The sequence below is a fragment of the Nicotiana sylvestris genome, chromosome 12 (genome assembly GCF_000393655.2).
Source record: "Nicotiana sylvestris chromosome 12, ASM39365v2, whole genome shotgun sequence".
Lineage (NCBI taxonomy): Eukaryota > Viridiplantae > Streptophyta > Magnoliopsida > Solanales > Solanaceae > Nicotiana > Nicotiana sylvestris.
In genome coordinates, this window is record NC_091068.1 from 6,077,347 (window position 1) to 6,091,361 (window position 14,015).

Below are 14,015 nucleotides of genomic sequence, written 5' to 3' on the forward strand. Positions count from 1 at the left end.
CCTTCTGGTATTTAAAAAAAGAGGTGCAACAGCTCTGGCGACTTTGCTGTGGAACGAACCTAGAATCTCTGGTTCAGGGTTCAAGAATTCGAGATTAGAATAACTATTATGATTGGCTTTATCTATTATCTGATTTTCTGCATGTTTGAGCCTAATGAGCTAAATGCTTTACCGCTTTGATATTTTTTGAATTGTATATATAAACTGCTACGAAACCTTTCTTCTCTCTGAGTCTTGTAAATCATGGAGAAGGGTGCACTTCATGTGACTTCTCTTATGTCTAGAGTCTTTTCCCATTTTAGAATGAGGTTCGGATAAGTTGCTAAACCGGTGAAGCTTCTGTATTCTCGGTACGCTGCCCCCCCTCTGCTCGAGTTGTCCGCTCGGGTAAGCCAGGTCTAGAACAATAAACGCAGGTTTTAAACCTAGTATAACAAAGCCTCATGCCGGATCCCTAGTAGGAACGTTTGTTTGCATCACGTGCATTTGACCTTGGAGACTCAACACAGCGGTTGGGTTTGTCTAGGACAGGTGTACCCGAAATGAAAAGGCCATCCTGAGGCATCTTACTTGCTACTTGTGCATTTATTTGCTTCGGATTTGCATGTTGACCGGCTTATGAATAATAGAAAAAAGAAACTCAATGTGAGGGCTCGGAGAGATAATTACTTGTTTTGAAAAATCAGTGTCCAAAATATGCTGAAACTCTGCCGAAAATTTTCTGTTTTAAAAAATAGTTGGTTTATTTTCGTCTAATCTGCCCGAACTATGCTAGTTTGATTCTCACCGGACGTGGGATACGTAGGCAACCCTCATCGGGTCCAACTTTCCTTTTGCAAAAATAGCCCAAAACAACAAAATTTTGATTTTTGTCACAAATAAGTCGGGTGATGCAATCCTTGTTTAAAATAAGTCGAATGGCCCCAAAGGGGTGCCGGAAGGCTATTTTTGCAAGAATAGACACCTTGGTTCATTTTTAACGGTTAGCAGGCACAACCTTAAAATCTTCTTCCCCGAAGTGCTGAAAGGCCGTATCTGCAAAACTGGGTTTTATTTTTGAAGCAAAACTTTGAAAAATGGTGTTACTCTTTTGGGTCAAAATGAGTTATTAAATCACCTTAATAAATGTGCAAGATGACCACAAACGAAATTGAACCCTTCATAGTCCTTGATGAGATCCCCTTAAGGCTCCACATGTGGTGGAATGATCTAGGAAAATGCAGTAGAGAAACAATGGTAAGAGTTCTGGGAGGCCTTGTCGGACTATTGAACGTCAAGCCAAGGTTGGACATAATTGAAGCTTTAATACCTTTTTGGGACCCGACTCGCAATGTGTTCCGTTTCTCTGACTTTGAGCTCACACCTACATTGAAGGAGGTTGCAGGTTATGCGAGCCTTAATGGAAACCTTAGAATTCAAATCCATTGTCACCAAGACCGGTATCTCCCCACAGATTTCTAGATTTGCTAAGTATTAGTCGGGATATTCAGGACGAAAACTTATCTGAAGGGTATTGCACGCTCCAGTTCTTGTATCATCGATATGGCAACCCCCGAGGTTTTGAAGAGCCGAACGCTGGTCTAACCCATGCCAAAAATAAAGACAAATGGGTAGCAAGGCGGGGTTTAGATTTTATGGTAGCCTTCTTGGGTGTTGTAGTTTGTCAGCGAAAAGATGGTAATATAGAGATAGGTCTTGTGGGAATGATCGATGTGGCGATCAAGAAAACCAACAGCACTGTGGTTCCTATGATCTTATCTGAAATTTACCGAGCCTTGACTATCTGTCAGGAAGGGGGAAAGTTCTTCCAAGGCTGTAATCTGCTACTACAGTTATGGGTGCAAGAACATCTCTGTGACCGGGTTGGGTATATGAATTACGGTTTGACCAGTTTGAGTTGCATTGAAGAGTTTCAAAGTCGAGTGGCAAGTATTGAATTCCCCGAGGGTACTGAAGCTTGGCTTGCACATTTGAGATCCTTGACTGACGATAAAATTGGGTGGGCATTCGGATGGCTTCCTGCCACCGAAGCAGTGTACATGTCAGCTGAAGTTTGTTACCTCCTCCTGATGGGCATCCAGAGCATCCAGCCTTATGCTCCACACAGTGTTTTACGCCAATTAGGAAGGTTTCAAACCATCCCCAATGATGAAGATTTGAGTAAACATGTGATTGAATTGGGCCCGAAAGCCACATTTCCAGAAGGGAAAATTTGCCAAGTGTGGAATGAATGTAGATTTCTTGAACCTAAGACCATGGTGCGAGATCTAGCCAGTGGTGAAGTGGACCCTAAGTATATTGTCTGGTTCGGCAAAAGATTCCAGATTCCTGAAAGGCCCGCAAAGAGACCCCATGTCCAACAGTTCACCGATGGGGCACAGGTGCAATGGGACTGGTTGACCAAAGAAAATGAGTACAGGGCCAAAATAAGCCAGTTGGAAAGGCGAGTCATGGAGCTTCAGTTTGAAAATGGTGTTCAAGCCGCTGCAGATAAGGGAGAAAAGAAAAAACTAACTCAGGAAAATGAGGCCCTCAAAACTCAGATCCGGAAGATGAAAATAGCTGCTAGAAACCCTGAAAGAAGCCGAGTTGATGAAAGACTTATAAGCGGTCTGAATAAGAAAGCCCTCGAGTGTCAAGAAGACCTAGAAAAGTCTGAAGCTAAGCTAGCAAAAATCCAGGCATAATGGACAAAGAAGGCAGAAGAGCGGTCACGGTTTGTGCAACAAATGAAGAGGAACTATGAAGGGACTATCACTAGCCTAAGAAGAAAGGTAACCACTCTCGAGAATGAGGTAGCCAAGCAGGCTAAAGATTTCAAAGTCAATAGAGAATACTGTTATGATTTGATGGCTCAAATGGAAGAAGGAATGCAGCAGTTGCAAGATCAACACTTTCATGACTCTCAAGTGTTAGAAGCCTGGAATCAGCAGATAGGGTGGTTGCTTCAGGAAAAAGGCAGAATTAGAGAAAGGATCAGAACCATCGTTGAATACATTACCATGAAATGTCAAGAGTGCGAGGACATGACTCGTACCACCTTTTTCGCTGCAGTAATGACTTTCGTCCGCCAAGTTATGAGTGATTTGGAGCGACTACAAGGGAATCTCGCAATTAGGCCCGCGACGAGACCGAATGACATCCCGCGGGCACCAGGAGCATTAATGAATTCTTAATTTTACTGGAGTCTGTATCTTTCTTTTCTGTTGAAGTCTGTTAGTTTATTTTTGATTCTGTATTTTCCTTTTTATCAGAGTCTGTTAAGTCAGTTCGTGAGTCTGTATTGTTATCGTGTTATTAGAGCCTGTTGTTTTCCTTTTTTGAGTCTTTTAGCTTTGAATCATTGTAATCCAAAGTATTTCCTTTTTATGAAAAATTGAAAATCCCTAAAATATTTTGTTATTTGTTTTTACATTTTTATCGCCTTTTGAACCACGTAATGATCTGATTCACGCGGCGTCGTGATACGTAGGCAATCCTCATCGGATTCGGTCATGATTTTGATTAATAACTCCAATAAGAGAGGGTGCGAAAAGAAAAATCCGAAAGAAAAACCCAAAAGAAAGAGAAGAAGAAAAATCAAAGAAAAAGAGAAAAGAAAGCGAGGAAAGAGATGAAAAGAGAGAGAGTGGAATTGAAATAATAATAATAATAATAATAATAATAATAATAATAATAATAATAATAATAATAATAATAATAATAATAATAATAATAATAATAATAATAAGTAAAGCTGGGATGAAGCATGCAACCACTGCAAAACATGTAGAAACACATTTAACTGTATAGGTGCATCACACCCCAACATGCGATTACCTATATGTTATTTGTTTCAAACTAACCGATTGTTGCTGTTATAACCAGTTTAGTTTTTTATAGAACGGTGGTTGGTTTTTGTGTCAACCTGGTTTCGCACCCATACTTTACGAGATCAAAAGGGAGCGTCGAAATGTCTTCAGAAATGATTCTGCCAACAATTCCCATCATGGATGATAGTCCTATCTCAGGCATTCCGACCTTAGAATCGGCATCTACCAAAGAAAACAGAATCCTACGTCTTCGGGTTATGGAATGTGGGATGCCTAGGCAAATGGAAGAGAGCCACAAAGCGCCATCCCGGGATTCCCCAAACCTTTTCCTAGAGCAAGTGGGACCTTCACTGTTCTGATCAGTCACCCAAATACCCCACTCGGACACCCAACTATTTCAGCTCATTTTGTAGGAACACCTTCTGAGGTTCGCCCCTAGGTGTCAATGTCTGGTGCAGCTTCGAATATCTTCACCGCTCCCCCATGCTCGGCCACGGCACAACCTACTTTGCCTAGGCCCAGTTTTGACGCCTTAGATTTCACCTTCCAAACACCCACCTTCCAAATGGAACCTCCTCAGTTTCCTGCTTATACTTACATCTATCCGCCCCAAATTGAGTTCACTGCGGGGCAAGAAAAGACCACCAAAACTCCTAAGCAAGAAGAGATTGTGAGAAAGAAGAGGAGTATGGAACAGAGTCTCAAAAGTATACAAGGCCTAAGTGGACAGAAGAGTGTATCCTATGCCGACTTGTGCATGTTCCCCTATGTGCACCTACCATTGGGATTCAAAACCCCAAAATTTGCGAAGTATGATGGGCACGGTGATACTATTGCTCATCTCAAGAAATATTGCAATCAATTGCGTGGGGAGGGTGGAAAGGAAGAATTACTCATGGCCTATTTCGAAGAAAGTTTGGTTGGCATCGGTTCTGAGTGGTATATGGACCAAGATATATACCGCTGGCATATCTAGGATGATCATGCTAGAGACTTCGTCAGGCAGTTCCAGTACAACATCGATATTGCTCCAGATAGGAACTCGTTGACGAACTTGAAAAAGAAATCCTCGGAAAGCTTCCGGGAGTACACAGTTAAATGGCGAGAGCAGGCGTCTAGGGTAAAACCTCCGATGGATGAGGTCGAAATGGTCACAGTTTTCCTCCAGGCTTAGGAAGCCGACTACTTCCAAAATATGATGTCTGCTATGGGTAAACCGTTCGCTGAAGCCATCAAGATTGGCGAAATGGTTGAAAACGGGGTGAATTCTAAGCCAATCCGCTATCAGAGCTACTTCCCAAGCCATTCAGGGTGGGTCCGAAGGAATAGCGAAAGGCAAGAAAAAGGAAGAAACATCCATGGCAGAGTCGGGTGCAAGAAAACACCATACTCCCAGATCCCTTCTCCTAGAAAGGGCCCCGCAACAGTATTACCCCCACCAGGACATGGCCTATGCTCCTCATTCATACACGATCATGAATGCTAAACCTTATGTATGTCCACAACAACAAGCCAACTGTAACCAAGCTCCATTTCCTAGAAACCAGCCTCCTTACCAAAATCACTACAACCCCCGTCCTCCACAAAACAATTTTCCCCCTCGTGAACCACCTAGAAGGCCAAATTTTACACCAATCGGCGAATCCTACTCCAGCTTGCTCCCAAAGCTTGTCCAAATGGGTTTGCTACAGCCGGTTCCTCAAACTAGGCAAAACCTAACATCTCCCTCTTACAGAGCTGGTGCCCGATGCGCCTACCACTCAGGGGAGGAAGGGCACGACACTGATGATTGCTGGACTCTGAAGAGAGCAGTGGAGAATTTGATAGAACAAAGGAAGATAGTGCTAAGGGATGAGGATGTCCCCAATGTGACTAATAACCCACTGCCAGCCCACAACAACGGGCTGGTAATCAGAATGATTTGTGAGGATAAGGAATTTGACCCGACATTGAAGGCCATCATTGCCATTGCTGACGTAGAAAAGCAACCAAAAGTTGCCCCGAAGCAAGACAAAGGGGAGAAAAAGAACAAAACCACCCCTCCAAAATCAGAGAAGAAAGTTGAAGCGGGGATTGGGGCAACACCTCCCAAAGATACTGTTCTCTATGTCCCTCGAGGTCGCAAAGATAAACAGATGACTTTGAGTCCTCCTAGGAGATTCGAGCTGACCAAGGTAGCCCAAATGTATGTGCCCAAGGGAGACTATGTGATGCGGGGGACAATTAATCCACCAAGGCTGAGTGAGCCCGTGGTTATTGGACGCGCGCCACAGAAGCCCATGACAGATCCTATCGCTGTGCCCTGGAACTACGACAAAACGGTGGTGACCTATAAAGGCAAAGTAATCTCAGGAGAAGTTCAAGAAAATAACCCCGTTAAAAAGTATTCTAACTTGGAAGAGGTGAACAATGCCACTCGAAAGCGATTCCCATCTAAGAAGCCCGTAATTGCTGAAGAAGCGGAGATTTTCTTTCAAAAGATGAAAATGGTGGATTATGAGGTAATCGACCAGCTTCGAAAATTTCCCAAACAAGTCTCCTTGTTGGCTTTGCTGATGAACTCCACCAAACATCAGAAGGTATTGATCAAAACCCTTAACGAAGCATATGTTCCTATTGAGACTTCTGTAGAGCAGTTGGAAAGGATGGCAGAAAGGTTTTTTGCAATTAACTAGATTTCCTTTAGCAAAAATGACTTGCCCCCAGAAGGGGCCGCGCATAACAAAGCCCTGCACCTGACAGTCAAATGCGAAGGGTACTATGTGAAAGGGGTTATGCTGGACTGAGGCTCTAGGGTAGACATCTGCCCACTCTCAACTCTACAACGCATAGAAATCGGGACCGAAAGAATTCGACCCAACAATGTCTGTGTACGGGCTCTCGATGGTATAAAAAGGGACACAATTGGAGAGATCAATCTGACTCTAACCATAGGCCCAGTAGACTTTGAAGTAACCTTCCAGGTTCTGGACATGGACACATCCTACAATTTTCTTTAGGGAAGGCCATGGATTCATGCAGCGGGGGCTGTACCCTCTACCCTTCATCAGATGGTAAATTTTGAGCATGAAGATCAAGAGATTGTGGTCCACGGGGAAGACGAGCAATCAATTTATCGGGACCCATCAGTCCCATGTCTTGAAGCGAGAGAGGGGAGTGAGCACATAGTTTATCAGGCCTTTGAAATTGTGGTCGTAGACTAGTACGAAGAGGGAAACCCTTACCCTCAACCCTTTCTTTCTAATGCATCAATCATGGTGGCCAAAGAAATGATCAGACATGGCTTCAAACCGGGGAATGGGCTCGGGAAATCATTGCAAGGAATAATTGAACCTGTTACCCTGACCGCTAGTGAAATGTTCTTTGGGATAGGCTTCTGACCCACTCCAACTGATGTAAAATGGGCAAGTGATAGAAAGAATGATGGTTGGGTCTTGCCTCAGCCGGTACCGCATCTGTACAGAACATTTGTCAAGCTAAAATACCATGAGGAAGAAGAATATGAGGCCTTCATGGCTGAAGAGATTGAAGAGATCTGTGGGGCAATGAGGAAGATACTATATGAAACCCACATCGTCCAGCTAGGGGAGGGCTCAAGCACCGCTGAGGTGCTGTATATGGGACCTGACGCCAAGCTACAAAATTGGAAGGCTACGCCATTCCCAATCAGGCGGGAGTCCCGGTAGACCTGTATTGCCACATTTTCTACATCATGAGTTATTTCAGGGTGTAACTCGGATGTTTTCTTTAGTTTCTTATCTTTTAATTTTCCAATGTAAACCCTTTTATCTTCAAATTCCAAGAAATGAAATCAATATTTCATCATTCATCTTTCTTTATTCTTTCTGATTTTTGCTATTTTTCCCTTTCGTTTCTTCTTTCAGTTCTAACAATGCGGCTTTAAATAACATGACATGCTTGCTGACTTGATGCCCAGATCCGAACACACTGTTTAACTATGAAATGATGAACCAAGAACCGGAGTACGATGAAGAAGAGGCTTTTAAGGAAATAAATCAAGAATTGGAACAATTTGAGAATAAACCTAAGCCGAACTTAAATGATACAATCAGGGAAACCAAGATAAGCATTCACGCAGATGAAAAAACTCGAGACGCCTTAATCCAACTCTTGTTTGAGTTCCAAGATATGTTTGCTTGGTCATATGACGACATCCCAGGACTGAGTGTAGATTGGTGGTTCATAAGTTTCCTACTTACCCAAACTGTCCCCCAGTCCAGCAAAGGCAGAGAAACTTTAAAACTGATATCAGTGACAAGATCAAAGAAGAGGTCACGAAGTAGTTGAAAGCGGGGGTGATCCGAGTGGTCCGGTATGCCACATGGTTAGCTAATGTAGTCCTAGTGCCAAAGAAAGACGGGAAGACCCGGGTATGTGTGGATTATAGAGATTTAAACAAGGCAAGTCCCAAAGATAACTTCCCTTTGCCAAACATCCACATCCTTGTTGATAACTGCGCCAAGCATGAGATACAGTCCTTCGTGGATTGTTACACAGGATATCACTAGGTGTTGATGGATGAAGAAGATGCAGAGAAGACAACTTTTACCATACCTTGGGGTACATACTATTACAGGGTCATGCCATTTGGTCTAAAGAACGTCGGGGCAACCTATATGAGGGCCATGACAGCCATATTTCACGATATGATACACTAAGAGATAGAGGTGTATGTGGACGATGTAATCATCAAATCCAAAACCCAAGACGACCACATTCGGGACTTGGGAAAGTTTTTTGAGTGGCTACGCAAATATGATTTGAAGTTGAACCCAGCCAAATGTGCATTTGGGGTACCATCCGGCAAACTCTTGGGATACATCGTCAGCCGGAGGGGCATCGAGTTAGACCCAACAAAGATAAAGTATATTCGAGATTTGCCTCCTCCGAAAACCAAGAAGGATGTTATGAGTCTGTTGGGTAGATTGAATTACATCAGTCGATTCATTGCACAATTGACATCCACATGTGAACCCATATTCAAATTGCTTAAGAAAGATGCAACAATCAAGTGGACAGATGAATGTCAAGGAGCTTTTGATAAAATCAAGGAATATCTATCGAATCCGCCAGTCTTGGTCCCACCTGAGCCAGGAAGGCCTTTGTTCTTGTACCTGACAGTCTTGAAAAATTCTTTCGGTTGCGTCCTTGGGCAACACGATGTGACCAAAAAGAGAGAGCAGGCTATTTACTATCTGAGCAAGAAATTCACCAGTTATGAAGCCAAATACACTTTGTTGGAAAGGACCTGCTGCGCTTTGACATGGGTCGCTCAGAAGCTGAGGCATTATTCGCAAGCCTACACCACTTACCTCATAACCAGGTTGGATCCTTTAAAATACATATTCCAGAAGCCAATGCCCACTGGGAGACTAGCAAAGTGGCAGATCATGCTTACGGAATTCGACATAGTATATGTCACTCGCATGGCAATGAAAGCCCAGGCGTTAGCCGATCATTTTGCTGAAAATCCGATCGATGATGAATACCAACCTTTGAATACTTACTTCCTGGATGAAGAGGTAAACTTAGTTGAGGCAATATCCGAAGACATCAATGCTTGGAAAATGTTCTTCGATGGAGCGGTAAACGCAAAAGGTGTTGGAATTGGGGCAATCTTGATCTCGCCCACCGGTCAACATTACCCGGCCACCGCTAGGCTTCGGTTTTTCTGCACAAACAACACTACCGAGTACGAAGCTTGCATTATGGGCATGAACATGGCAATCAACCAAGATGTTGAAGAACTATTAATCATGGGAGACTTAGATTTGATTATCCAACAAGCTCAAAGAGAATGGGAAACCCGAGACGTCAAGCTTATTCCTTATAGGAAACATGTGGAAGAACTTGGCAAACGATTCAAGTCAATAGAGTTCAGGTACATTCCTCGCTGCCACAATGAACTACCTGATGCACTTGCCACTTTAGCCTCAATGCTGTCGTACCCAGGCGATGCCTACATTGATCCATTGGAAATCCAAATTCAAGAAAGGCATGGTTATTGTAATACGGTTGAAACAGCACCAAATACCCAACCATGGTATCATGACATCAAAAGGTTTTTGAAAATGCAAGAATATCCCGAGCAAGCCAGTGGAAACCAGAAGAGAACCATTAGGCGGTACGCGAGTGGTTTCTTTTTGAGTGGTGATGTCTTGTACAAGAGAACTCCGGGCCTCAACTTGTTGAGATGTCTTGATGCGGAAGAGGCTGGAAGAATCATGCATGAGGTACATGTGGGAGTATGCGGACCCCACATGAACGGGCATGTCTTAGCAAAGAAAATCTTTCGAGTGGGCTATTACTGGATGACTATTGAAAAGGACTATTTTAGTTTTGTCCGGAAGTGTCAACAGTGTCAGGTGCACGGTGATTTGATTCATGCACCTTGGCCATTTGTTTCTTGGGGTATGGACGTCATTGGGCCAATCGAGCCGAAAGCCTCAAATGGGCACATATTCATACTAGTTGCTATTGACTACTTCACGAAATGGGTTGAAGCCATCACTCTCAAATCCGTCACTAAGAAAGTTATGGTATATTTCGTGCACTCCAATCTTATCTGCCATTTTGGCATTCCTGCAACTATTATCACAAACAATGCTTTAAACTTGAATAGTCATTTGATGGGAGAGATATGCGAACAATTCAAGATAATGCACCGGAACTCTACTCCTTATCGGCCCAAAGACAATGGTGTCGTCGAAGAAGCAAACAAAAACATCAAAGAGATTTTGAGAAAGATGATTCAAAGTTCCAGGCAGTGGCATGAAAAGTTACTGTTTGCATTGTTGGGATATCGCACTACTGTGCGCACATCAATTGGAGCCACCCTGTATCTTTTGGTTTATGGCACTGAAGCCGTAATACCCGTGGAGGTTGAAATCCCCTCTCTACGGATCATCGTTGAAGCTGAAATTGAAGACAGTGAGTGGGTTAAAACTCGGCTAGAACAGTTAACCTTGATCGATGAAAAACGAATGGTCGCGGTCTTCCACGGGTAGTTGTACCAACAAAGAATGGCCCGTGCTTACAACAAGAAAGTGCGGCCTAGAAATTTTGAAGTAGGGCAACTTGTTTTAAGGCGCATCCTTCCCCATCACTAGGAAGCGAAAGGAAAATTTACTCCTAATTGGAAGGGCCCATACATCATCAGAAAGATATTGCCAAAAGGGGCATTGTATCTGGGCGATATCGAAGGGAATGATCCCGAAACAGTTGTAAATGTGGATGCAGTCAAAAGGTATTATGTTTAGCTTTTCTTTAGTGACAACTTTGTCTGATTGGGATGACGAAGGATTTCATTCTCGCTACCAAAACACTCCCCACCCTTTGCAAACCCATTTGAGCTGGTTACTCTTATTTGATTACCCTCTTGGGAATGGTAATGTGTTAAAAAAAAGCAAGCAAAAAACAAAAGCAAAAACAATAAAACAAAATGTTTCCCTGAACTACATTCGACTTGATTCCGAAAGGATATGTAGGCAACCTTTCCCTGGGGTTCATTCACACCAAAACAAAAATCCAATTTTCCCCAAAAGTGAAACCGGGGCAGATGTTATAATGGTTCGGCAATGAGCCTACCTGATTGGTTTCGAAGTTGTAATTTCATCCAAATTCTTTTTACCCAAACCTTGTTCAAGTCATTCTGATCAATCAGCAAAGGCGTCGGAATTAGAAAACACAACTGTTTGGATCTGATACAATCAAAATGAGAGAAATTAAATGAGAAAGTCTTATCGGTGAAAACCTACGGGCACCATAAGGCGACGGTGAGCAGAGAAATTGAAAATGAGAGAGCTTGGTTAGTGAAAACTCATAAAGAGCACTATCAGGTGATGGTGAGAAGAGAAATGATAGAGGTCGATTGGTGAAAATCCGCAAAGGGCGTCGTTGATCGAAAAGAAGACACACTTGCCACCATTGGAGTCCTGGATAGGTTTCTCGATTCGGACATCCAGTCCAAGAAGCATGTCATGTTTGTTGAATCCCGCATGCACCCCCCAGATAAATCCTTCCTTCCCTCCCGAAAAGGACGCTTCTCCTTTAAATTCGGTTTACTTGTCCTTTGTTTACTCTTTCTTAAATCCCTTTCGGTATAATTCCGTGCTGAAACTGATATAAAGACAAGGTGGCAAGATTGGTTTCACTGGTTTCCGCTTGGTAAAAGCCAAATCAAAGAAGAGTACCCAGCCTCAGTGGGTGCATCGAGTCAATCCTGATTGGCCATGATAGCTGATGCTCTGAAGCCAAAAATTTTGAAAATGGAAGAAATCCAAAGTCAAAAGCCCTAAAAGGAGGGGATAAAGTGAAAAGGCCAAAGCCCTGCACGGTTGAGTCATCATCTAGGAAGTTTGGAAAGTTGAGTTCCTCAGTCTCAGGAGAGAGATCAGTTTTCAGCAAGCCCGCAAACTGCAGAGGTTCTCACCAAAGAGTTGGGCCGACATCAAGTGATCAACGCAATCAAGGCCACAAAAACCGACCACCATTTAAAACTAACAAGTTTTTTTTTGAAAAAATAATTGAAACAGGTGCAATCCAGAGCAACCGTGCAAGAAGCATGTACAACCGAAAGGAAAAGATGCGCAAAAGCTAGAAACAGCTTTGCAGCAAATAATCAATCCAAAAAGGGAAGTTTCCTCCAAGTTCTTTCCTGCATTTTATTAAAAAATGAAATGAAAATGAAAAAAAAGAAAGAAAAAGAAGAAAACCCAAACAAAATGATAGCTTAGATTCCCAACCTCAATCTGTTACTCTTTTGCCAACATTAGGGCTCCAATCCCTGAGTTGAGCTTTTTAGACATAGGGCCTCCATTTCCTAGTCGCCTTCTGCAACATTAGGGCTTCAATCCCTGAGTTGAGCTTTTTAGACATAGGGCCTCCATTCCCTAGTCGCCTTTTGCCAACATTAGGGCTTCAATCCCTGAGTTGAGCCTTTGTATACATAGGGCCTCCATTCCCTAGTCGCCTTCTGCCAATGTTAGGGCTCCAATCCTTGAGTTGAGCCTTTTTAGACATAGGGCCTCCATTCCCTAGTCGCCTTATGCCAACATTAGGGCTCCAATCCCTGAGTTGCGCCTTTTTAGACATAGGGCTTCCATTCCCTAGTCGCCTTCTGCCAATATTAGGGCTCCAATCCCAGAGTTGAGCCTTTTTAGACATAGGGCCTCCATTCCCTAGTCGCCTTCTGCCAACATTAGGGCTCCAATCCCTGAGTTGAGCCTTTTAGACATAGGGCCTCCATTCCCTAGTCGCCTTCTGCCAACATTAGGGCTCCAATCCCTGAGTTGAGCTTTTTAGACATAGGGCCTCCATTCCCTAGTCGTCTTTTGCCAAATTAGGGCTCCAATCCCTGAGTTGAGCCTTTTAGACATAGGGCATCCATTCCTTATTTGCCTTTTCTGCCAACATTAGGGCTCCAATCCCTGAGTTGAGCCTTTTAGACATAGGGCCTTTATTCCCTAGTCGCCTTTTGCCAACATTAGGGCTCCAATCCCTGGGTTGACATTTTAGATATAGGGCTCCATCCTCCGAATAGTTTAGATTTTGTTGAAAATAACTCACGAAATTTTCCTAGTGAAAACTGGGGCAGAAAAATTCCGTTCGTCTGTTTGTTTTTGGTGTCTGAGTAGGTTTTACCTCGAGACACAGGGTTTGAGATGGCCGAAAGAATGAGTCTCAACCCAGAATAAAGAAAAGAAGAAAAAGAACAAAAGAAGTGAATTCAAAAGGTTGAAGCGGAGAAAGATGTGGATTGCTCAAGATATGATTGAAGTCACAAGCTTCGCATGTCCCCCCCTTTGACCCAAAGCAGAAGAAAGAACCAGCACCTACAGCTAACGAGCATCAAGATTCAGATCGGAGTCCACAACAAGAACCAGCTAAGACTCAAGATCAAGCTTCAAGAGATATATAGATAGGAATCTTGTAACTCGTAGTTGATAGGCTTAGCTAGTTTAGCTTTTTATTTTCCATTTTTGGTGTAAGAAGGAGCTCAGCAAGCAGGAACAACAACAACAGCAGCTAAAATCACAGCTTCTCGGTAGTCCCAGCTACCAAAACTTCCAGAACTACACTGACCAGATTTCTTTACAGCCAAGGATATGTAGGCAACCTTTGAAGCAAGGTTCGGTCAAACTCTTTTCAAAAATGCTTCTCATGGAGTGTCAAACGGGCAAA

The 14,015-nt window shown here is 43.2% G+C and overlaps 2 protein-coding genes across 2 annotated transcripts; both read left to right on the plus strand.

Moving 5' to 3' along the window:
* Positions 1-5,257: 5,257 nt before the first annotated feature.
* LOC138882641 (uncharacterized) lies at positions 5,258-6,487 on the plus strand. Its single transcript, XM_070163246.1, has one exon. It carries the CDS (start codon positions 5,258-5,260, stop codon positions 6,485-6,487), a length of 1,230 nt encoding a protein of 409 aa, XP_070019347.1.
* A 3,066-nt stretch (positions 6,488-9,553) lies between these two features.
* LOC138882642 (uncharacterized) lies at positions 9,554-12,503 on the plus strand. The gene is made up of 3 exons (XM_070163247.1): positions 9,554-10,066; positions 10,943-11,079; positions 12,368-12,503. Exons 1-3 carry the CDS (start codon positions 9,554-9,556, stop codon positions 12,501-12,503), a joined length of 786 nt encoding a protein of 261 aa, XP_070019348.1.
* Positions 12,504-14,015: the final 1,512 nt, after the last annotated feature.